The 23,643-nt window shown below is 39.3% G+C and overlaps 1 protein-coding gene across 1 annotated transcript; it reads left to right on the top strand.

The window, feature by feature from the left end:
* The first annotated feature begins 3,973 nt into the window (after positions 1 to 3,973).
* tfap2d (transcription factor AP-2 delta (activating enhancer binding protein 2 delta)) lies at positions 3,974 to 19,009 on the top strand. The gene is made up of 8 exons (XM_058056884.1): positions 3,974 to 4,157; positions 4,598 to 5,113; positions 7,977 to 8,037; positions 10,924 to 11,089; positions 12,846 to 12,964; positions 13,069 to 13,210; positions 15,876 to 15,989; positions 17,813 to 19,009. Exons 1-8 carry the CDS (start codon positions 4,119 to 4,121, stop codon positions 18,027 to 18,029), a joined length of 1,374 nt encoding a protein of 457 aa, XP_057912867.1. The 5' UTR covers positions 3,974 to 4,118; the 3' UTR covers positions 18,030 to 19,009.
* The last annotated feature ends 4,634 nt before the right edge of the window (positions 19,010 to 23,643 follow it).

Consider the following 23,643-nt stretch of genomic DNA (forward strand, 5'->3'; position numbering starts at 1 on the left):
CATGTTGTGCAAGTGTGCGGTGGGAACTCTTGTTTTTAAGGGCAAAAAAGATTCCCAAAAAGATTCAGGAAACGCTCGCCTCCGTCCTGTTCACTTCCAAATAAAAGTGGATGGGAAATATTGGGGAGACTTTTAGCTTCCGTGTGATCTTCAGGCAGCACTTGAGAGAGAACTCTTGAAAAGAGAAGTTAATGAGCATCGATCCACGCACAAACACGCACCGGGCCCACTGACTGAGCCAACAGCTGCTGAAGTTAAGTTTTAGGATCAATTTTATAGCTTCGCTTGCTGCCTGATGGCTGTGGAGTTTTATTAAAAAATATTGTTCATCACTGATGAGCGTCAATGGGTTGGGTGGGGACGTTTGCATTAAACGAGGACACTATTTGCTATTATTATTATTATTACAATTTTCAAGGTCGAGGATTATAAATGTGCAATATGTTGGTGAGTGGTTGGGGTGCAAGATGTCCGTTGGTGTGGCAGATTGTCCCTAGGCTGTCCTACTACACGTGTCTGTCCTCAATCAACCTCTCAATTGACTTCAGGACTAATTACACACACAAAGAACAACAATTAATCGCACTAATTGGCAAAACAAACCAGCAATGATACGTCCCTATTGAACAGTGAATGGTTGTATACAAGGTCCCTGAAGTAGCCACTCTGACACTGTGTTGATATTATGTTCTTTCACGGTTTTATTCGTTTTTTTATGTCAATAAAGGAGTAAAAAGTGTCAATAAAGATGGTCTCTCTCTCTCTCTCTCCCTCCCTATTGGTCAATCTGTTGACTGACCACCTGTTTCCCGCCTCCTCACCTCTCACACTGCACGCATGCATGGTCAGAAATTAATTTGCAGCAAATCTTGGAAGGCTTAAAGAACCCCCTCCCCTTTCCCTCCCCCCCTCCCCAACAAACCGACAAGTAAATCCCTACAATTAGCAGATCCATATTAGCATATTAACCTGTCGGTGGCGTATCCTTATCTAGGTCAGACACCACTTTTTCCACTCTTCTTAATTACTTTTTTGTGTGTGTGTGTGGAGGACAAACATCCTGTAGGCCGTTTGTTTATGCTCATGTATACGCTTTTATGACGCCAGTCGTTATTTGGGCTGGAATAGGTCCGAGTCTGCATCTACAGGACTGACATAACGGACGCCACATCCATATGAGCTGGCTGGGATTAAAACAGACTCCATAACAAGGCCGGCGCATGCGCATACGCAGTGGCTATAACAGTCAGAGAACCCTGCTTGTCTTAAAGTGTGAATTGTAACGCAATGAACTGCGAAGAATGGAGAATGGAAGCTTGCATTAACAAACAAAAAACAGACTGTGTACATATATTTATACTGTTTATTCTGTGTATTTTGTATTTTTCATTCTTTTTTTAATAGATGTGTCTGCATGTACTCCACCAAAACAAATTCCTAGTATGTGTTTGATCATACCTGGCAATAAACCCTTTTCTGATTCTGATTAAAAATATATATTTTTTGATGGATTAATTTGTCAAAATGTGTACTATGGTGGTTATGTTGCATAGAACCACCATAATACACAGTACTCCAAGTATATGTACATCAATATTATTGTTTGTTGATATAGTTTCAATCAAAACTGGGCTTTTTATTATCAGAAAAGCTAACATATTTAATATTTGTGCAAAGTGTACTTAATAAAATGACTTTTTTGTGTTTTGTAGCAATGATGCAACCACAAATGTTCATTAATGCCAATCAGGGATCCTTAAAATACATTTTTAAATACAAGGTGTGAGTGTACACACATTTGTGATCCACAGGTTTATTTTATTATTTCTAAAAGTAAAATTACTTAATTTAAAAAAACTTAAATTACTTACTTATATCTCAGTATTCTTCATATTTTCTGTAATTCTGTGATGAACTTATAGAATATTATTGCCCAAACCACCAAATTATATGTTTACATGCACGTTTGTTGATTCGAATCACAAAATAAGTGTGCATGGACTACATCCCATGAAGCAACATCACTTTATTAGTGTCGCGTTATTAGTTTGTGTGTGTGTGCGTCTGCCTAAAATCACACAAACTCCCCCTTCTATTGTTTTCTGACACTTGCTCTAAAAATATATATCAACAAACCCGCCAGCTCCCTGCAGGAAAAGCAATGGGCTGATCAAAATTCTCGCCTCTGGGCTCGACTGCGTTTCGGGCCTTTCCCCATGCCTCGTCAGGCGGCAGATGGACTGGCTCCTGTCCGGAGATCAGTGCGCATCTGGTGCATGCAGCACTCCCAGTCGCCCCCGGTATATAGGCTGCCAGTTTGGAGCTTGGCCCCCGTTATAGGACAGCTTATATACCGTGCAACTGGTGCATTGATTACCGTACTGCATATCCTGCATGCTGCAATATATTTTTGATTTGTTTTTAATATATATTTGGCACATTCATTCATTCATTCATTCATGCATTGCATCATTCAATTATAAACACGCCATGCACGGAGTGTGTTAAAAATATACTTTTATTGGAAATAGCCTTTTCTGTGATGCATTATTATCATTGTTGTTACGCCAAAGAGGGCACAGTTTATAGACGCATGCGTGCAGGAACAGATGGGGAGGGTTAAATAGTTGCTTAATTAAAGTGCAGAGTCAATGGTGGCGTCTGGGCGTCAGCGCTCATGTCTGCACTTTTAATAATATCACATGAAGAGTGGCAAGTGGCCTTGCTTACAGCTGACTGGCAATAAAAAAACAACACTAAACAAGACTGATTGGGGCTTATCTCTACTACACTATGCTCTCTCTCTATTTGTTTTGATGGGCAAAGAATGTGACAGTTAGTGCATCTTCCTCCCCTCCCATCGCCTCCTCCTCCACCTCCTCCTCCTCCTTTTCCTACAGTTGCATTTTGCGGCTCTCCAGGCTGTGACCATGAGATGTAGCTTCTTGCTTTCACCATATGCATTGCTGTTTCTTCCTGGGCTGCCCAAAGGCAAAGACTATGTAGCTATAGGTGGTCTTTCTGGAGTCCTAAACGGGCTGCAGAGATCAAACTCTGCACCAACATTGGCCCTTTATTATTAAAACATTCAATTACAAGGTAAGAGTCATTGACATGAATGCAAATGGTGAAATAGTAGTAATTTGTTTTAAGAGAAAGCACGGTGCGGCCACTGCAAGGGTTGGTGATCGTTCAGGTGATCGAAAAAAAACGTCATTATAAGCAGTAAATAAGTGAGAAAAAATACATAAATCGAAGTACGATTTACATTATGACTTGCATAAAAATAATAAAGGGTTTTGTCCAAAAAATAGATAGTATCAACTAAAACTGCAAAATAATTGTTGATAATAATATTTTATTATTATTATTTTTACACCCATTAAAGAAAACACATTCAAAATCAAACAAGCTCGAAAAATGCAGTACTTTTGTTTGGAAATGTGCACTCAAATGACCCTAAAATAATAAAAATACATATAGTAGCATGCATTAAAGTTACATTTTAAATCGACTGCTTTGCAGAAATCATCGAAATTCGTTTTTAATTTCTATTATAATATTCCAAAGTAAACTTACATTTTTGGTTGAAAATCCGTTTGTAAAAGAAAATCAGGCATAGAGTATGAATGGAAAAAAAATAGAAGAAGAGGATGAAAGCGAGAGGCAGAGGAGTCGTAACACGCAAACGTGGTGGAAAAAAGCAAAATGTCCACAAAAAAGTGTGTGAAAATGTTAAAAGCAGCACGTCGGTTCCTTATCAAGGCGAAGATACAATATTTATTCCTCGTCTCCTGGGATGCTCCGCTCCTTCTATTGTCCTCCCATTCCTCAGTGCTGATGCTTAATTTTCCAAACTTCTATATTACCAAGGGACCTACGACATCAGCCGAGAAATACCCTGCAAGTACAAAATCCGTGAGCCAGCCCCGTCCGTGCAGAGGGGAGACGCTCGCCTTGCACCAGCGTTGCTGCCCTTACTTCCACCGACAGACTGCACACAAGGGGGGAGCTTTTTTCTCTCTTTCTCGCACATTTTCAGGGGATTTTAACGCATTTTTAACCACCATCCTAGAGGAGAGGGGGGAAATTGGTTCTTTTTTTGGGGAGAAAGCACAATGTCAGCGACCTTTCCGGGACTTGTCCACGACGCAGAGGTAAAAAAAAAAATATTATTTGCTTGAAAATGCATGCATAAGAATGTTATTATGTTCGGTATTTTAAAATAACATGTTTTTATTCAAGTGTAATTTTAATTATGTATTGCGTTGAAAAGGGTGGGGATGTTTTTTATTAGTATGTGATTTCCACAGACAAGCAGCAGCAAGTGTTAAGAAGTAATAATATAAAATATATAACATTTGAGCTCTAAAACGTTGCAAAAAGTGACAGACATTGAAAAAAAAAATGATGGCTGCTTCGTTTCCCTCCCGGGTGTGTGGAAATGACATCTCCTTCAGGTGGTTAAAAGTGATGGTGGAGAGAAGGGGAAAAAAGGCTTTGAGAGTTGTGTTTTTTTCCAGCTAGTGTGAGGAGACAGCGGCTGATGTTAAATGACACGGTTCCCACAGCCCTCTTCTCCTTTCTTATCCCGCAGATACGTCACGACGGATCAAACAGCTACCGGCTCATGCAGCTCGGTTGCCTGGAGTCCGTGGCCAACTCCTCGGTCGCCTACTCCTCCTCCTCCCCGCTCACCTACCCGGCGCCGGCGGGCACGGAGTTCGCATCTCCTTATTTCTCCGCCAACCACCAGTACACGCCCTTGCACCACCAGTCTTTCCACTATGAGTTCCAGCACTCCCACCCGGCCGTGGCCCCGGAGGCCTACGGGCTCAACTCGCTCCACTCGGGCCAGTATTACCAGCAGATCCATCACGGAGAGCCCGCAGACTTCATTAATCTGCACAACGCTCGCTCGGCGCTCAAGTCGTCGTGCCTGGACGAGCAGCAGCGGCGAGAGCTGGGCTGCCTCGATGCGTACCGGCGCCACGACCTGTCGCTCATGACGTCACACGGCTCCCAGGCCTACGGCGTCGGGATGCACCATCCGGACCAGAGACTGCTGCCGGCGGCCGGCCTGGGCCTCCCCTCTGCCGCGGATGACCTACAGGTACCGGTGGCCTCCACCAATCAACAGCTACATTCTCTGCTAATTGCTATTTATATAGTATATTGCAGTATACTATGTATTACTATGTATACTAGTCAAATATATAATAACGTCTCATTAATGCAGTATAGTACAGCTGCAGCATACTGCAAAAAAACAGAACAGTGGTCTCATGTGTCATTTAAAATAGTGTACTGATGCAATAGTGCCAAGTCAAATCTAAGAGTATTGTCCAGTATTGTAAATATAGTCAATACTCAGTTGGGTCCAACGTAGTACTGTCTAGTGTCATGAATTATTCTATCGTCAAAGGACAATACAGTCAAACGCAGTGTAGTAGGGCACAGTTATGTAGCAATGTACTATCAATTATAGTCTGATATCATAAGTACAGTATAGTACAACATGCTGGTTGAGTATAGTAAAGTCAAGTCCAGTCTGTGGTCAAACACCATGACTTCTACTATGTTTATATTTGTTATTATTCAAAGAAAATAGTGAAGTATAGTAGTTAAATGTAGTCTACTTTAGCCTAAGTCAACTGCAGTCTACAGCGAGTACACTGTATTTATATATCTAGTGTATTTCAGCTTAACATAGGATAATTTTTAGTACAATTGACAAGCCGCTTAATGGGCTATAGCATATTATGAAAGTGTCTTGCGTCTAGTACAGTATGGCGTAGTCATGTATTGTTGACACTGACATTGAAGTATTGTGTAGTCGGGAATAGTCTTGTCAAGTTTTGCATAGGCAAGTGTAGTGTAGTCGACAGTCTACAGCAGTCTCAATTTAGCAGGCTAGTTTTGTATACTACTGTAGTTCAGTGTAGTCTAGTAGGCTGCCCACCCCTGCATCCCTGCCCTACTGGCCTACTACTGACACACACACACACACACACACACACACACACACACACCACCATTGCAGCCATAATTCCCCAAAAAGAGAATGAAAAAGGGTGCCAGATGTCAGCCTGTCTGCTTACTATGTGTTAAGGTCTTGCATGTTATAGGTTGAGTGGAGGTCTATGGAGAAAAGTGAATAATGCCGCATAACATCTTGAGATCATTTGGTTGCCAGGGCGGGGGAGGTGGTGGGGAGGTTGGAGGGGAGGGGGGGGGGGGGCAAACCGAACGTGACCGTACAACAAGTAAATGTCAAGTCCTCTGAAAGCAAGGCATCTTTTCTAAAGGTTAATTGACTGGCAGTCTATACAATCCTCCTGAAATCCGCCCTTTATCTTTCCACGCGCGCACGTGACCCAGATTTTTACATAATTCTTTTGGATGTAAAGAAATGGGCAAGATGTGTGTGTGTGTGTTTGCGTGTGTGTGTGTGTCCGGCTGTCTGTTGAGGCAAAGAAAAGCGGCTAGTTTCTCTATTCTCCCGTAAAGGGTCGGATTAACGGATTGGGGTTCAGGGCACAATACCCTGCCGGAGTACCATAAAGCACCGTAGTTTATCCAATTACGGGCTTAACGTCAATCAACTTTGTTACTTATGCAGCAGATTTAAACAAGATCCCGGTTAAACACACTGACAAATACGTGTGTGTGTTAAGTGTGCTTAGCAAGGTAGCTTGACACCATTGACTGATATTTTCAATGTGTGTATTTATTTGAATTGTTCAATATTATTCAATTATGTCTTATATATGGATAATATTTTTTAATGTAATTGTATTCATTTTATATTTATATTTAGATATATTGGTAAATGTCATTTCAATTGTGTTGTTTTCCCAAATATGTCATTTTTTATTTCAAGAAATACATTTTATTTCTTCAGTAGAAACATGCTCCCCCTTTTTTTAAAACGTGGATGGTTTGGTCCTTTCTTGTGCAAACATAAAGAAAGCAAAGGGTCCGTGAACCTGAGCTTGCACACAAGGCGTGGACGGAACAGATGCGCCTATGGTTTCCGTGGAACCCACTCTTATCTTTGAGCGCCTTAAAGAGATTTTCATGGAGAACAAAAGCATCTGCCACACCTTTCCCCCCAGCCGCTAAGCTAATTCATGCAAGACTTCTGCGTTTTGTATATTGATTTTATAATCACTTTAGCGTCGCCGTGGAGTAAAAGAAAAGTGAACAGGAGCTGGGGTTATGGAGAAGCAACAAGCTCCTTTACCCCCCCCCCCCCCCCCCCAATTTTACTATAATGTTGGGGGGGGCGGCTTTGTGTTTGGGCCAGGCCTCGGGGCTCGCACGTTGGATTATGCGTTTTCTGAATAAAAAGTGTGTGTTGTCCTTTTTTGATGACATGGTTGATAGTGCTGATCTGGACCAAGATGGCGTCGCTCACACGTGCACATACTTTTTGTTAAACAGTCTCCAACAGGTTGGGGGAATATTATAGTTTCATTGATTTAATTGGAAAGAAATCACAATTCCTGTATCATAAAGTAAAATATTTAGGTATTTGTGATGTTTTTGCAAAAAAAAAAAAAAAACACAATTTAAATCACTAATTGGATGTTGGTGTCCATTTTGACTGCAAGTTACCATATTTGGTTCCTTGTACATGAGCTACAAATACTCAGATACTCAAATATATTAGATTATATCGACTGATATTTGATAGTTAGTTAATTAAAACCATTTTGGGGTAAAAAAAGTGAACATTTCTTCACAATTCATGCACATTGGAGTAAGTTCTCCAGCAAGATACTCAAATATATTAGATTATATTGACTGATATTTGATAGTTTGTTAATTAAAACCATTTTGGGGTTAAAAAAAAACAAAAAAAACCTGAACGTTTCTTCACAATTCATGCACATTGGAGTAAGTTCTCCAGCAATGTGTGTATAATGTGATTGGAGCATCCCACCAGTGTTAATGAGTGTGTGTCTCCACAGGGCTCCGTGGAAGCTCAGTGTGGGCTCATGCTCAACGGCCAAGGGGGCGTCATCCGGAGAGGTAAGGCCCACTTCCACTTCTAAACGTGCTGTATTGTTATTGTTGTTGCACCTCAGGCCGTGAACATCTCACGTCCTGACACGAAACAAGAAAGCAGACAGACAAGACAATCACACCGGAACACCCCACTTTGGTGTCTGCTGCCAGCATGTTACATGTTACGGTGGCTTGTAGCAGACTGGAGACATACTGCTTCCTATTTCCGGCCTGAAGTCAAGTCAGCTCATTCAATATATTTCTATCTGTCAACATATTTGAGCTAATATTTAAAATATCATAACATACTTATTATATAGCCTCCAAACTGACATGGAAAACAATTAGGACGCCCATGTACTGTATACAGTAGTATATATATTTTTTTCCGATATTATAATATACTATTATATACTGTAGTATACACATACTGGGTGTATGTATAGATGCATGTATATTATATACACAGATTATATATAATGGTGAAAAATAGGATATATGCCAATGAATCAATAAAATATTTGTGATATAATACTATTACTCGGCCACATTATTAGGCACACTGCACAAATAAGATCCAAAACAAATATAAATATACACACTGTATGTACTGACTCAAATATACAAAGTGTTGATCAGAGAAAAAAATATAACTATAATGCAATTCATTATAATTGAAATTAAATGTGCTTGAGCATTATGACTTTTTATTTCCGGAAATATGTGGAAGTTACACGGAGCTCTAAGGATTGCAACATGAAAAATTAAAATGACTTCCTGTTGATAGAGAAGTACATTTTGTTAAAATGATGCAGAATGTCGTCTCGGTGAACAGAAATGATAGTGTGGATTTGTTTGCATGTCCTAGCCATGGTAAAAAGCTGCAGAATGTGTGTGTTTTGTTTTGAAACGAAGGCTGTGAGTCTTAGTTGTATTTTTTCACCAGACCTATAGGTGTTGGGGCTTTTCTCTCGGATTGACGCGGGGATCCCTTCGCTATCACATTGGGTTAATGGTGCGCAGTATTTGGCCCTGAGCTGAGCCTCTGCATCCATCACAAGCAATCATCTTTGCTTTAGCTCGCTCTCCTGTATCGATAGCTTCTCTAGCCTCCGGCGTACGCTTTGATATGCTAATGAGGAGCGGGGCCCCGGATTCAGCCGAGATCATATTAATGTTGTTCTTTCTGACTGCGGCATGAATATTCACCAAAAAAAACCTTTTTTCCCTCTCTCAAAAGAAAATCAGCGAAGATTGTGAAGCGCGGTTGGTACTTAAGGAGTCGTCTGTGTTTTTAATCAGCAGTCCCACTTCCGGTTCTTGACGTCACCACGTGCTGCTTCCCTTTGCTGTGCTGTCAAGGCGTCTTTACCGGCTTGTAAGAAGCTACAAACATTGTTGTTAAACGAGGAGGAAAATGACATTTGGCTTTTTCTTTAATTTTCGTGGCAAACTGGTTATAAAAAAAAGAGGGGCGCTTGATTCTGCGTGTGATCCCGCCCGCCGCTCGCGCCGCAGCCCGAGGCTACTCTCCGTTGCTTAAATACCGTTATCGCCTCTGGGCCCGCACGCTCCACTCGCTGCACGAGCAGCAATAGCTCGTCTCGATTGCCCTTGGCAACATAAAATACAAACTACTTTGTATCAAAACATTTTGGGGGGAATTAATAGGACGTGAATGTGAGCGCGCGCCCCCTGTCAGAGCGCGTGAATCTGACAGACAGGTCACATATTAAGCCAAACCGGACATGCGCATGCGTACCGAATAACCTGTCGCTGTCCAGGTGCTGAAATGGTGTCAATGGAGATTTTCAACTCACTTCCCATTGCAAGAAAAGTAACACAAGCTGATTGTGAATAATAGATTATGAGAGCTAAAAAAAAAATGTAGGTTAGAAAGCTTTACTTGGTGGCCAAATGTGTCCTCCTCCCCATCCAAAAAAAAAGACTGGCGTGTGCATCCTTGCCTGCAGCGTTGTTCTGTTCGGCCTAAATGGCATCTCTTCCTCCATTCCCATCACATCCAGCATGGCCTAATAACAAAGCGACACACCCTGCTGTTAGGTTTGATAATGAGGCAGATGAATAATAGAATATAGCCCACAGTACATCACACAGCAACCTTGCTGCTTGGCACGTTCGTTTGAGCACAAGTAGATTAATAAGAGACCTTCTCCAGCTATACAGCAGTCAATACATTCTCCAGCAGGACGACTCATTCAGATGCAGCTAATAATGCCAAAGAGCCTTCGCCACCATGATTTATTCACTTTTTTTTTTTTTTTACAAGCACGACGGCGTCAACTTGGGTGGGTGGTAGGTGATAAAAGAGGGGTTTTGTTTGACTTTCTTTGGATTAAAGACGACAGCTCTTACATACAAATATTAAGGTGACGTAAAACCACAAATGGAAACACAAAGTATGAGGAAAACTACATGAAATATTTACATTCCTATTAGTAGCATGGACATAGACTTCTTAGTAAATAATAATTTGATAATAATGCAAATAAAAATGACTGGAAGGGCAGTTTATCATAAAAAAATGGGTAATTTGAGCATTTTATCCCTTATCCATGCAGTTGCTTTTAATAACCATTTATTATGAGAAATAAATTTCAATAAATGACAATGACATATCCGGATTATTTATTCATATTATACTCATGTATTTAAGGTGTATAATATTGGACAGATTCTTTAGTAAAGCTGTATCAGTGTGAAATCCATAACAAATAAAAGTTTGATGTAATGTACTGTAGCAAATAAGCAAGTTTGTTATTGTCACTTACTTTTTATGGAACAATACGACTAAATAACTTGTTGTGTCACATTGTTTACTTCCAAACAAGTTGCTTTGGCATTTGTGTTCTATAACAGATTGCGCGTGTCGTTGTTTCTGTGTGTCAGGGGGAACTTGCGTGGTGAACCCGACAGATCTGTTCTGCTCGGTACCAGGTCGACTGTCACTGCTCAGCTCCACCTCCAAGTACAAAGTCACCATTGCAGAGGTGAAGAGAAGACTGTCACCGCCGGAGTGCCTCAATGCCTCGCTACTGGGTGGAATACTGCGCAGGTTTGTACAACAAAACTATACACAAAAAGCGACAGAAATATAACTTCAGGGGGGCACAAGACGCTCACTTGCAGTTGTGTGAAGCAGGGGTGTCCAAACTTTTTCTAGCGAGGTTCACATACTGAGACAAATGGAAGTGCCATTTTGATATTTTGTATGCTGAGAAAAAAACAAAACTGCATCTCAGCTTTGTGATCTTGGTGAAAAAGTGTATTATTAGTATGAACTACTATGAATTAGTTTTTGCTTCCCCCATCCACATTCTTGCAGTTTTTTTAATCCTCAAAATATTTAAACTTTATTCTTACATAATCTTCATAAAATGTCTTCTCGGAACATTCCAATAACATAATTATCCAAAAATTATAACTTTGCTTTTACTTTTGCTTTGACATTTTTTGTTTCTCATAATAATGTTTTTTTTAATAATCGAACTCCATGCCACTAAAATATTGTTCTATGTTTTTCCTCATAATACTAAACATTTATCTGCATAAAATTTAGACCACTTTTTTCAAATATTTTGAATATATTCTCATAAAATTACACATGATTTTTTTTCAATTTCTGGTGCTCCCCACCCCCTGACCCCCAACTATTTAAAACTTTATTCACACATTTTTGTGTTGTAGTTGTTACTTTATTCACATAATATTTTGGACTTTATTCACAACCTAATTTTCAAAATTATTCATTGTTTTATTTCTCATATGACAATGTTTTTTATTATGATGCTACTAAAATGTATTTTTTCCCTCTTGATATTACAACATTATTCTTGTAAAATTACTGATGATTTTTGCTTTTCTTGTGAAAATATATTTTTAGAACATGAGGTAGGCCAATAAAAAAAACAGCCATAGGCCCATGGCCATGGCCCCTAGCCCATACTTTGGACACCCTTCAGATTGAGATTGAAAATTATGCATTTACACATACTAATGCGCAATGTCTATTATTATTGTTTTAAAAATAATATACCAGTTATCTACTACATAACATCTTATTTTAATGCTTATATATAATTATATTGGGTTGGAGAGGCCACAGTAATTGATGGCGAGCCCTTTTCTAAATGTTAATGTAGCTGATGAACATTGAAAAGCACTACAGGCGTGTTTGTGGAGCTCACATAAAAGAGGCGATGTTGATAGAGTGCGGCTCACAGAAAGACTATTGGCGAGTCAGAGCCAAAACATGCAAGGATCAGAGGAGCCGAATGGTAGCTGCTGTATTATTGATGGGGGTAGAGAGAGAGACAAGGAAGGAGGAAACAAGAGTGAGAGAATATTACAGTAAAGACAACATGTATACAGTGTCTCTCTGACAGTGTTATTTTTAAAAAGGCAGCTCTTGTTTGATAGTACATGATTACAAAGATGACAATTTTTGTTCTTAATGAATTGTCACATTTTCCACATGGGTGAGAAAATGAGAAATGACATGAATCCAAAATAGTATGCATTTAGCCAGACATAAATGTTCAAACAGAATCAAAGAAACTCAAGGGGAATTACAACCTGAAAGCACATTAAATATGCAAATGTATTTGATTAAAGAAGTGATGGTTTTACGCGACGTGACATCTTTTAATTTATGCAGGCTTTCATTGAATATTATGGCCTTGTCATATTATAAAGGACATCTAACTGCTATATTTTTTTGTCTGTACTGGACCTAGTTGTATTTTGGAACAATTCCCAAGAAAGAGCGGATCCAAATATTCTCTCTTAAATATGCGACATCTCTTCCACAGAGCCAAGTCAAAGAACGGCGGACGGTGTCTTCGGGAGAAATTAGACCGTCTCGGCCTCAACCTGCCGGCAGGACGGAGGAAAGCTGCCAATGTCACGCTGCTAACCTCCCTAGTGGAGGGTGAGACACTTTTCATGTTTTCACACTTTTTATCCCCCCTTACCCCCCTCCTTTTTTTTTTTTTTTTTGCATCCCTCTCATCAGTCTGTGATGTTTATGTGCAGGAGAAGCGCTCCACCTGGCAAGGGACTTTGGCTACACCTGTGAGACAGAGTTTCCCAGCAAGGCAGTCGGCGAACATTTGGCCCGGCAGCACAATGAGTCAAAAGAAAACAACGCGAGAAAGAAAATGGTTCTGGCTACAAAGTAAGAAGACACACAAATACACACACACAAACACTTTTACCACAAACTTCTCCCTTTCAGGCATTGAAAGTAAGAAGTGCCGGTTTTTATGTTGATACATAAGAGCTATGGGGTCAAAAATACGACTAAAAAAAAGTGTAGGTGCAATTCTAAATTGTCAGACCTTCATATTCTTAAGTGTATCCTTGAAGAGGTCTTGCTGTTGTTGGGTATACCCAATGAAATGGAAATACTCCATTAGAAATACTCCACAGAATGGTTATATAGTTTTAACTCACTACATCACAGTTCCCTCACTCTATCACTGTTTTTCAAAAATTACCAAATAAATAATTGCTGTGGCGGCACGGCGGTCGAGTGGTTAGCGCGCAGACCTAACAGCTAGGAGGACCAGGGTTCGATTCCACCCTTGGCCATCTCTGTGTGGAGTTTGCATGTTCTCCCCGTGCATACGTGGGTTTTCTCCGGGTACTCCGGTTTCCTCCCACATTCCAAAAACATGCTAGGTTAATTGGCCACTCTAAATTGTCCATAGGTATGAATGTGAGTGTGAATGGTTGTTTGTCTATATGTGATTGGCTGGCGACCAGTCCAGGGTGTACCCTGCCTCTCGCCCATAGACAGCTGGACCCCCCCGCGACCCTCGTGAGGAAAAAGCGGTCGAAAATGAATGAAAATAATCGCTGATTTGTGTTTAAATATGGTCTATGGTTAGTAAAAAAAAATGTATAGTATATTTAAAGAAATTGTTCATATTCATGGCCTAATTTAAGCATTTTCAAGCATAGTTTCAAGTGGCTAAATGAATAACAATGGAAATATAAGACGTGAAGTGTAATACAGTATCTGTACCTTTAAGAGGAAGGTCTTGGGAAGTGATGGCTGGCTGTTAGAAGAGTGCTAGCAGCCAGTTAGCAGTGTGCTTGTTCTCTGGTTTGTTTCATTGCTGTAACTTAATGTGTTCAGTGGGAGAGACTAAATTGTTAATTTCGGGATAGTTTAGGGTACCGATGCCAAAACTCATCAAAGTATAGGAACCTGAGGACCACCTGTAACTTTATTACTCATACAGGTCGCTTCTTTGCCATTAATGGTCTGCTTCTATGGTGGTTGATCCTTAAGTGTGAAGTAAGTTGATAAAATTTGCTAATATTGCGTTGCACATGATTATTTGAAACTGTTGAGTTTTATTCATTCCACAAAATTGTGGTTGAAATCAAATTTGGAACACTTTTTTGGGTGTTCAGCTTTGGAGGTTCCACTATAGTCTTGTATTTCATTCATACTTCCAGCCAAGGTTTCATGGTGAAGCAAATTCCAATCGTGAATAGATACCGTACAGTATGTTCATGCCATTTAAAAAATATATACAGTCGACCCGCATTTATTGGTTGTTTTTTTTTCTTCATCATCCAAAGCACAACAAACCAAACATAAACTAAACATACACATGTTTGAAAGGGAATGGGAAGAAGTCAAGACTTATCTAGTCCCACCCCTCTAACCACCCAGATTCCAACCTCATCCCAACAAAACATATATTATTCCTTGTCTACATAGAATAAAAACCCCACATCCAACAACCCTCACCCAGCTTGAGGCACCCAACTACGTGCCAAGAGCAACCAGTTCATTACTAGTCATCGTATCGTACATAGTCCAGTACAAAAGAAAAGAGAATGAAACCACTCCAACTATACAGTCGCCACACCAGTCATCACAAGCTAACATGGATATAAAAAACATCAATGTTATGGTATTGTTTCAGTGAGATTAAACAAATAAATGTGAGAAAAGAAAAATATTCTTTAAAATACCTCAAATTAAATAATCACATTTGAGTCTTAATTATTTAAGTTAATTGGTTAATTGGTTCCAGACCCCACCGTGATACGGGAATTTACGAAAGTGGGATTCCTTATTTATAAATGGCATAAGTTCGTAGGTGCATAAAAATGCTTTAAGGCCATCCAAATATTGTTTACGAGATTAAATATACATGAAAAGATTTTTCGTGTGTACTACAAGTCCTTGGATGATAGTCAGTAAATGAATTAATCACACAATAAATGAAAATGAATTAGATAATTTTGCCGGCCATGTGCATGCTTGTCTGTTTTCCTCGTCTAAGTAATAAAGTTGGCTTCAGCATCTTGGTGTGTTTGTTCTATAGAACAACAGCATGAACCGATTGAGCCTTTGTGTCAGTCATACAGTCTCTGTCTCGGTGGGTGGAGGCGGGGCCGCGAGCATACACACATCGTAGAAGACTGTAACATGATTACATTGTGACATATAGTTTTTTATTGTACTGCTCAAATCCCGTCTTGTTCTCATCTCGTGAACTCGATGTGTCGTGACGCCCCACTCATCAATGTAACGTTCCTGACATCTAGTGGCCAGTGTAGTACAATGCTACTGCTACGGACTTTCACACAGGAGCTGCTGTCAGCCATAACTCACACCAGTCACTGGCACTCTCCACACTACTAACCACCATGCTAACACTCAACAACGCGACAGTAGCTAGCTGATGTCACAGATTTCAACTTCCAAGGCCCCCACCTCTTAAGCGATGCTCGAACCGCGATGTAGCGAGGGACGACTGTATCAATAATAAGCCACCCTGAACATTTCTCTATGTCGTCTTTTTTATTTCTGCCAGGCAAATCTGTAAGGAGTTCCAAGACTTATTGAGCCAAGATCGTTCTCCTCTGGGATCCTCCAGACCCACACCTATTCTGGACTTGGATATCCAGAGACACCTCACACACTTCAGGTACAAAACAAACTATCAATAACACAAAAAGTCTCAGTTTCAGTGGAGTTTGGTGCAGAATTTCAATGAAGCATCACAAAGAGTAATACGGTTGGTTTCTGCTGAGCTGTTTGCCATTTGCAAAAGTGGCAGCTCTGCAATTTGTTATTTAGCCCACATGAGGGACGATGAGGAGGGAGGAACAGACGCCTATTAGCAGAAAGGTCACATGTATGGGTGTCACTCCCTGGAGAAACATTGATCAAACCCCTAAAGGGAGAAGTAAGGGATGTGTAGTGACACCTGTATGCTGCGAGAGAAGCTGCAAATTTGGTTCAAGGAACACAAACACTTAAATACACATATTATAATATGTTATATATTATAATATTCCATTCCAAAATGTTATTTGTCCACCAGATGGTGCCAAACTTTTCCCATTCAAATCATACAGCAAAATGTCTGTAAAGGGTAAACATCCCTAAAATATAATTAATACTTGCTCTACTATAATGGCAGCACTACACAAAAAGACACATTTGGTCATCATGGTAAAAATGCCACTTTTGATCCCACAGTTATCTTCACATAAGCTAATACAAACCTTTATGTTAACATTCAATTTGGGCTGCCGGAATTCAATTTGAAATCAGAAGACTCCTATTTTTTCCCATTCAAAGCATGCAGCAAAATGTCTACAAAGTGCTAAATCCCAAAATAAAATGAATGTTTTGTGTGTATTTCAGGCAAGGATAGTTGCAAAAGATGAGGAATAAGCTCAATGGGATAAATAATTGCAGTTTTGAGGACAAATTAGTGTGAAACATAATTTGGCAAGATTAATAAAATATTATAATTTCTTGTTTGGTACTTGTTTGGATGTGGATGATGCTGTTTATTTAGTTGTTAACTAAATTTGATGCCCGCAGCTCATTTTTTAGTGGCTCACATGTCAGTAAACATCACACTAATTGTGTAAATTATTTATTTATTATTTAAATAATAATAATTATTTATTGTCACAAATTAGTGTGAAACATAATTTGGCAAGATTAATAAAATATTATAATTTCTTGTTTGGTACTAATTGTTTGGATGTGGATGATGCTGTTTATTTAGTTGTTAACTAAATGTGATGCCTGCAGCTCATTTTTTAGAGGCCCACATGTCAGTAAACGTCACACTAATTGTGGAAATAGTTTTTTTTCCACCGCTGAGATTTTTTTGTATTATTATTACCTATTATGTTAATTTTTTGACGCTTTTGACGCTGAGTTGTAGTCTCCACACACAACAACCCGTAAAGCAAACCTTTTAGATTTTCCAGAATCTGCACCTATTCCAGCTGTATTTTGTTTGAATTGTGCTTCCTGTTCCTACTCTGTTTTCATTTATTGCACCCACGGCCACAACACCGCTGTGATTACTCACACGTCCAAAGTGCTTCCTAACTATGAACCATATAAGGAAGTCCGCCCATTTGTGACATCACAAAGAGGCAGTTTTACCACGCCTTTTGAAACCAAGCATTTTGAGCCATCCCAAACTTCTTTCAGGGCTCACTTCCAAATGCGCAAACGTCATTATCTGAAACTTTGGCATGGTTTAACACCAGTATACAACATTCTAACTACATTTATAGGTCAGAAAAGTGGAAAAGCACAATAATAAATATATTTAACTGTTTCATATTCCTTGGTGGAAAAAGTCATGTTGCCATTGGCTGATTGGATGGCCAATCAAACAATACGTATACCGTCTCCTGAGTCTGTCATAGAAAACAATGTGTCATCTGACGAGCCAAAATCCATTATTCCGACAATATGTTCTTTTCTTCCCAACAGTCTCATCACTCACGGTTTCGGTACACCGGCGGTTTGTGCAGCTCTCAGCACTTTCCAAACAGTCCTGAGCGAGATGCTCAACTACCTGGACAAAAACTCAAGCGGGAAAACAGGCGGACCAAACGATCAACAGATCAACAGCAGCTCGGAAAAGTCGCAGCTCCGCAAAGCAGCTGAGCCCCAGAGCAAAGACGGCAAAACTGAAAAGACTGAGTAGCCCGATCCGCTTGGTCCCCCCCGGTGCCTTGGAGCTGCGTGTGTGTGTGTGTGTGTGTGTGAGTGAGAGCAATAGAGAAAGTGTGTGTGCATGATATATTTATTTTTATTTCTTTATTTATTGATTCCATATTTAAGGTGAAAACACCAATGTGTTCAGGACAGGAGTGGCAACTGCACATTACACAAAAACTTCCTCTATTCATCTGACAGGGTGAGAGAAGCTGATGCAAGCATTTTTTTCCCCTATGTCCCTTAGAAGAACGCTATGATGTCAAGGATAGAAAGAATTTCATGATGGTTTACGTTCTTTTCCTACATGGGATCCATTTCTCAGCCCACCAAGTCAAGAACAGATGCCCCCCCCAACCCATAAAGCTCTAAAAGCAGATAACAGTAGACTGTTTTAAATGTGTGAGTGAGTATGCGATGCAATATGCTGTTCTCATCAGAATTTAGTAGAAAAATGGAACACAACCAACATTATAAAGCGCATACAGAGGTAGATAAAACTACAGGTATCTTGTGTGTGTTTTTTTAAATACCTACATCCACAGGTTGCCTACAGCCACACCTGTTAATGCCTGTTTTTTAACCAGGTGCTAATTAGTAATCCTGGCGGTTATTTGTTTTTCTACGATCACACACCCAGGAACTACAAGAGAGACTAATTCATTTAGTGCTTAACCATTTCTTACTTAATTCTACTGAGAAGACATGAAATGTGAAAGTGTGTATGAATGTGTCTTTTTGGTTGTTGTTTTTTTTTTTAGGGGGGGCGGTTGTAAAGAGTCCAGAGGGTCTGAAGTCAGCCATTTTGTAACAGTGACTCAGCATTTCCTGTGCATGTCTATCTTTGTACACTCCTCAAAAAAAACACAGGTTTAGCCGACACGACAAAATCTCTTCGACTCGCTATTGAACATTTGTAAAGATATATATAAATATTTAAATTACTTTTCTTGTAGGATTTGGACGATATATATGTTAAATCCCTACATTTAAAAAAAAAATGCTGGTGTTCAATAAAGACAAGTTGCTACATGTTCTACTACTTTGTGTGGCTTCACTGTGTGGTGCTTACAGTACATGAAAAAACAACAACAAACCCGATGCAGAAAGAAGGAGTCGTGATCAAAGTGCGTGAGTTTACAATGATTCAATTATATTTTAAAAAGCAGTTTCTTTTCATGCTGTTAGGTGAGGACGTCGCCATGTTCAAAAGCCTGCTTTTGTTTGTATGCGCGCTCGTTTGTGACTAGTGTCAACTTAACTGCTTATTTAAATTTATAGGTGGGAAAAAAAACAAGATAAAACACTCAGCGCTCTGTAGGTTGTGTTTACTTGTTAATATTACACTCATTTAAAAAGGAGGTCATGCTCACTACATGGCACAAAAATACCAAAAATCAGTCAAGATGCTTGTACTGCTTTGTCACAGTCCATCAATGCTCAGGAAGCTTCAGGTGGGAGAGCATACATGGGGGGAAAGGTGGTGAAATGTGAAGGAAAGGTGCTCGGTGGTGCGTGGTTGTCATGTGTTAATTAAACGCAAATAATGGCAAATAACAGAACAACATCCCAACAAGACATGATAAGTACAATTTTAGGGAAAAAATACGTATAGCAAAATGATATTTTGGATATTGTCGGAAAAAAGGAGAAATTAAATTAGCCTAAAATGGCAACAACAAACCAAACAAAATTGGTCCTGGTGGAAAAAAAATGTTTAAAAAGTTTGATACCACAGAAAGCAGTGGTTCTCAGTTATTTTCTGTCATGCCCTCTCCAAATGACAAACATTTTCACCCCTCCCCCGATTTGAAATACTAGAAAAACTGATAATAGCTATTCATTTATCTGTACTGTACAGAATAAACCAGAAAAATGCAAGAAAATACAAGTATACAAGCGTATTTAAGAGCCTTGAATACTATAAATGTGTACAAGTTGGCAGGTCTGCACAAAATTCAACACCCAACCCCCCCGAGGGTCAGGGGTGGTCCGCCCCACTATTTGAGAAGCAATTCTTTCAATCTAGACTGGCATTCCAGTTCTGAATTCGTCACAACATTTTCAGACGGCTAGTGTTGGAATCTCCACTAGTAAGCATCATCGGTATTCGTCAGGAAGGGCATCCAGGATATCATTCATCATTTCATTTTCTACCGCTTTTCCTCACGAGGGTCGTGGGGGTGCTGGAGCCTATCCCAGCTGTCTCATCCAGAATATAAAGGGCTCAAGCCGAAAATCAGTATCAACAAAAAATCCGCTGTGACGACGCCGTGATCAGGAAAAAGGCGAAAGAAACAAACAAATTAGAAAAAATATTTCACAGAAGTAGCTTTAACAGACTTAAAGTAGAAAAAACGTAAGCTATAATTACCGTATTTTCCGGTCACACTTTTTTTTTTACGGTTTGGCTGGTCCTGCAACTTATACTCCGGAGCAACTTATATACGTTTTTTTTGCCCACACTGACCGCTTTAAGCTTGTGTGCCGGTATCGGCTACTCCCATCACTCCTGTACCACTGAAAATGTACAATGTAAACATCAACTTAAAAACAACCAAGAAAAACGGAACATAAATGCCCCACAAGGAAATCATCTGCAGATTACAAGCTGCAAGTGTGTATGCTAATCATGCTAATAACTGTTATTGAGCTACATTAACACATCACCTTTTTAGCCTGCTCTCCATTTTATTGTTATTAGAATGAAATGGCCCTTTTGATATGACATTTATCTCAACAGGAACAAGCATTACAATTTCGACTACACAATTGTGTATTTATTAACCAGCTAGCACAATGTCTTCTTCAACATTCAAAGCATGCAAGCAAAATATCTATGATGCTCTTTATTGGCATCTGTGCCCTAATGATGAATGAACTATAGTTGATTTCCAAAAAGGAGCTGCAGGTCTGTTTAGCTTTTTATTCATCATATTATTCACATAATAATGAGCGCACATGTTTGTTCACCTCACTCTTTGTTTCCTTTGTTGCCGTTTGGCTTCAATAGGAAGGTACTGAAGAACTCTTCTTCATAGCTTGCGGGGTTTTCCTCATTAGATCGCCTTGTTCCCAAAAATCCTGTTAAAAAAGATACAAACAAACTTTGCTTTTTTAACAGGGATTCTTGCCCTTAAGAAGTACAGTGGGTTGAAATATTTACTGATTATTTTTGATATTGTGCAGGCTTTTGTGTTTAAATGTGTTGTTTTTTTAATATATAAATATAAGTCACACAATATCGTTACCTTAAGAGTCATTTTATTTTGGCAGTGACTATTCCTAGCAGTGTTCCAATGGCTGAAGAGCAGGGTCCAGCCTGTGGAACAACCTGCATGAGACTATACCAGGCAATGCGACAAAACAGCTTCAATGGTGGCGGCATCCCAAAGGGGAAAACCAACACCAACAAATAAATATTAAGATGCAGGCAGTATACGTCCCCCACCCCACACATATTGTACACAAAACATGCGTGGGGGAAACATTCCCACTGACCCACATTCAAATCATGAGCACCTTTATTAAGAAAAGCTGAAAAGAAGGACCTATAAAAACCACTAGAACCCTGTTTGAGATTCTGCAATTTGACATAGTGTAATGTATTGTTCAGAATTTATGATATTGATTGATTGGAGCGCAATGCAGCACTCACATGATGCAATTTGGTATTGGAGCCAATGATTTGAAGTGATACTGTTTCACTATACTATTTAGGATGGGACCACCAAATGTTCAACACAGCTCGTTATTTTTGGAGTGCCTGACACACAAATAACATATGGCTTATATACAATAATAATAATAATAGGCATAATATAAATCATATCAAATGGAAATAATTAAAGCAAAGTTAGGCCACTTGCTCAAATGATGTTGCTCTGCTTCCTTGACTTTCATGGATTCCCGTGGTGTTTTACTGCTACCTGGTGGCCAAATACTAAACTACAGCGTGTCTGAAAACAACAACAACAAAAAAACAGCACTAGAATTGTAAATAGATATAAAACATCACCTAAAACTCTGAGTCAAAACAAAAACAATACAATATTATATATTTGTAAAAGGCTTAAATCAATCCCAATGTGTTATACAAATATCATTTTATGAGGATTTCTGAATTTTAGCATGATTTTTGACATCTATTTAGTCACTTTTATGAGACCACAAACCAAACCAAAAATAAATAGGCACACTGCATATTATTATTGTGACATGTGCGGTATTATGTTATGTATGCTGATACATCGTGTGTCAAAGCCCTGCAGGACAACCACCACAAACATGCCTCCAGACCTCCAGACTGTCAGGACATCTGTCATGGCTGACAGTCATATGCTCCTGTGTGTGTGTGTGAGAGAGAGAGAGAGAGATAGAAAAAGGGAAAAGAATAGATGAAGCATTGGCAGCAGGTCATTTCAGAGTTGATGGCAACAGCCGTGCATTTGAAACATTTATGTCAAGGAGGCACTTTCTTGGACTCAACATCAAGAGTTAACAAAGGAATCCAAGACAAATCAGACAAGATGCACACAGAGTGAGAGTAATATGGACGTGCTCGTTTTTAGACAATACAATGGAGCATAATTGCATCATTTTCACTTTGGCTATTGGGGGAAAAGTGTCATTTCATGTAGATATGATTTTTGATCATATTGACTATTTTTAACACTGTGACCAGTCCATGAAATCAGCTGGGATAGGCTCCAGCACACCCCCGCGACCTAAACTATTAAATTAAATTCTATTTTATAGTACATTATATATCAATATACATTAATTATATGTACATCACTTTAAAAAAAAAACATCTGGAGACATGCAGATACTTTCTAATAATGAAAGCAGGACACAAATACAATTGGTTAAGTTGCATGTATGCATGTAAGGTTGCATGTATGTCTTTGTGCCACTAGATGGCGCAGCATATACATGTTTGGTAAATTGTGTAGCTGGGTGTTCAAGTTGGAGAATAGAGCGAATGATGCAGTATATGTCTGCACTTTCTCCATTGAAAAAAAAAATTGTAAAAACACATATACATTACGTATACATACTTTATGTATATTTGCAATTACTTATAGACAGTGTATGACAAGAAATATAAATTCAATTTACTAGTAGTGAGGAGCTTAAAGTGACATTTAATGAAGTATGTTTCATGTTTGGAGGTTAAATGGGATCAAATGATAAAAATGAATGACAATGCACTTCTAATAATTCTAATAATAAGAATTATTTTAAGCCATATATGGTAATATGAATGATTATAAGAGTGATTTTAATGAATGATTGCACAGGCTGAACCCTATAGGGGCCCTGGTTGGTCTGTAGGGCCGTTGAGAATCCCGTCAAAAATAGGAACCTCAATTGTACATGTAGATGATTGTATAAATGCAGCAAATTTATAATGTCATTTTCAGAGGGGACAGAGAGGGCTTTTGTTTCTAGCAAGTTCACGACTAGGCTATATTTGATACATGAAAGCAGCAAAGCATACCAGCTCAGATGGGGCGGCCATCTGCCTCGACTTTGTGGATAGAGAACGAAAACGGCGACTGGTTAGTTTTAGTCTTTTTACATCAGCACAAACCTGTCAG

The sequence above is a fragment of the Doryrhamphus excisus genome, chromosome 19 (assembly GCF_030265055.1).
Source record: "Doryrhamphus excisus isolate RoL2022-K1 chromosome 19, RoL_Dexc_1.0, whole genome shotgun sequence".
NCBI lineage: Eukaryota > Metazoa > Chordata > Actinopteri > Syngnathiformes > Syngnathidae > Doryrhamphus > Doryrhamphus excisus.

Coding starts and splice junctions, on each gene's coding strand:
- tfap2d (XM_058056884.1), top strand. CDS start 4,119: ATGTCAGCGACCTTTCCGGGACTTGTCCACGACGCAGAG. Junction 8,038..10,923: donor AGGGGGCGTCATCCGGAGAG/GTAAGGCCCACT, acceptor TCTGTGTGTCAG/GGGGAACTTGCGTGGTGAAC. Junction 15,990..17,812: donor AGACACCTCACACACTTCAG/GTACAAAACAAA, acceptor TCTTCCCAACAG/TCTCATCACTCACGGTTTCG.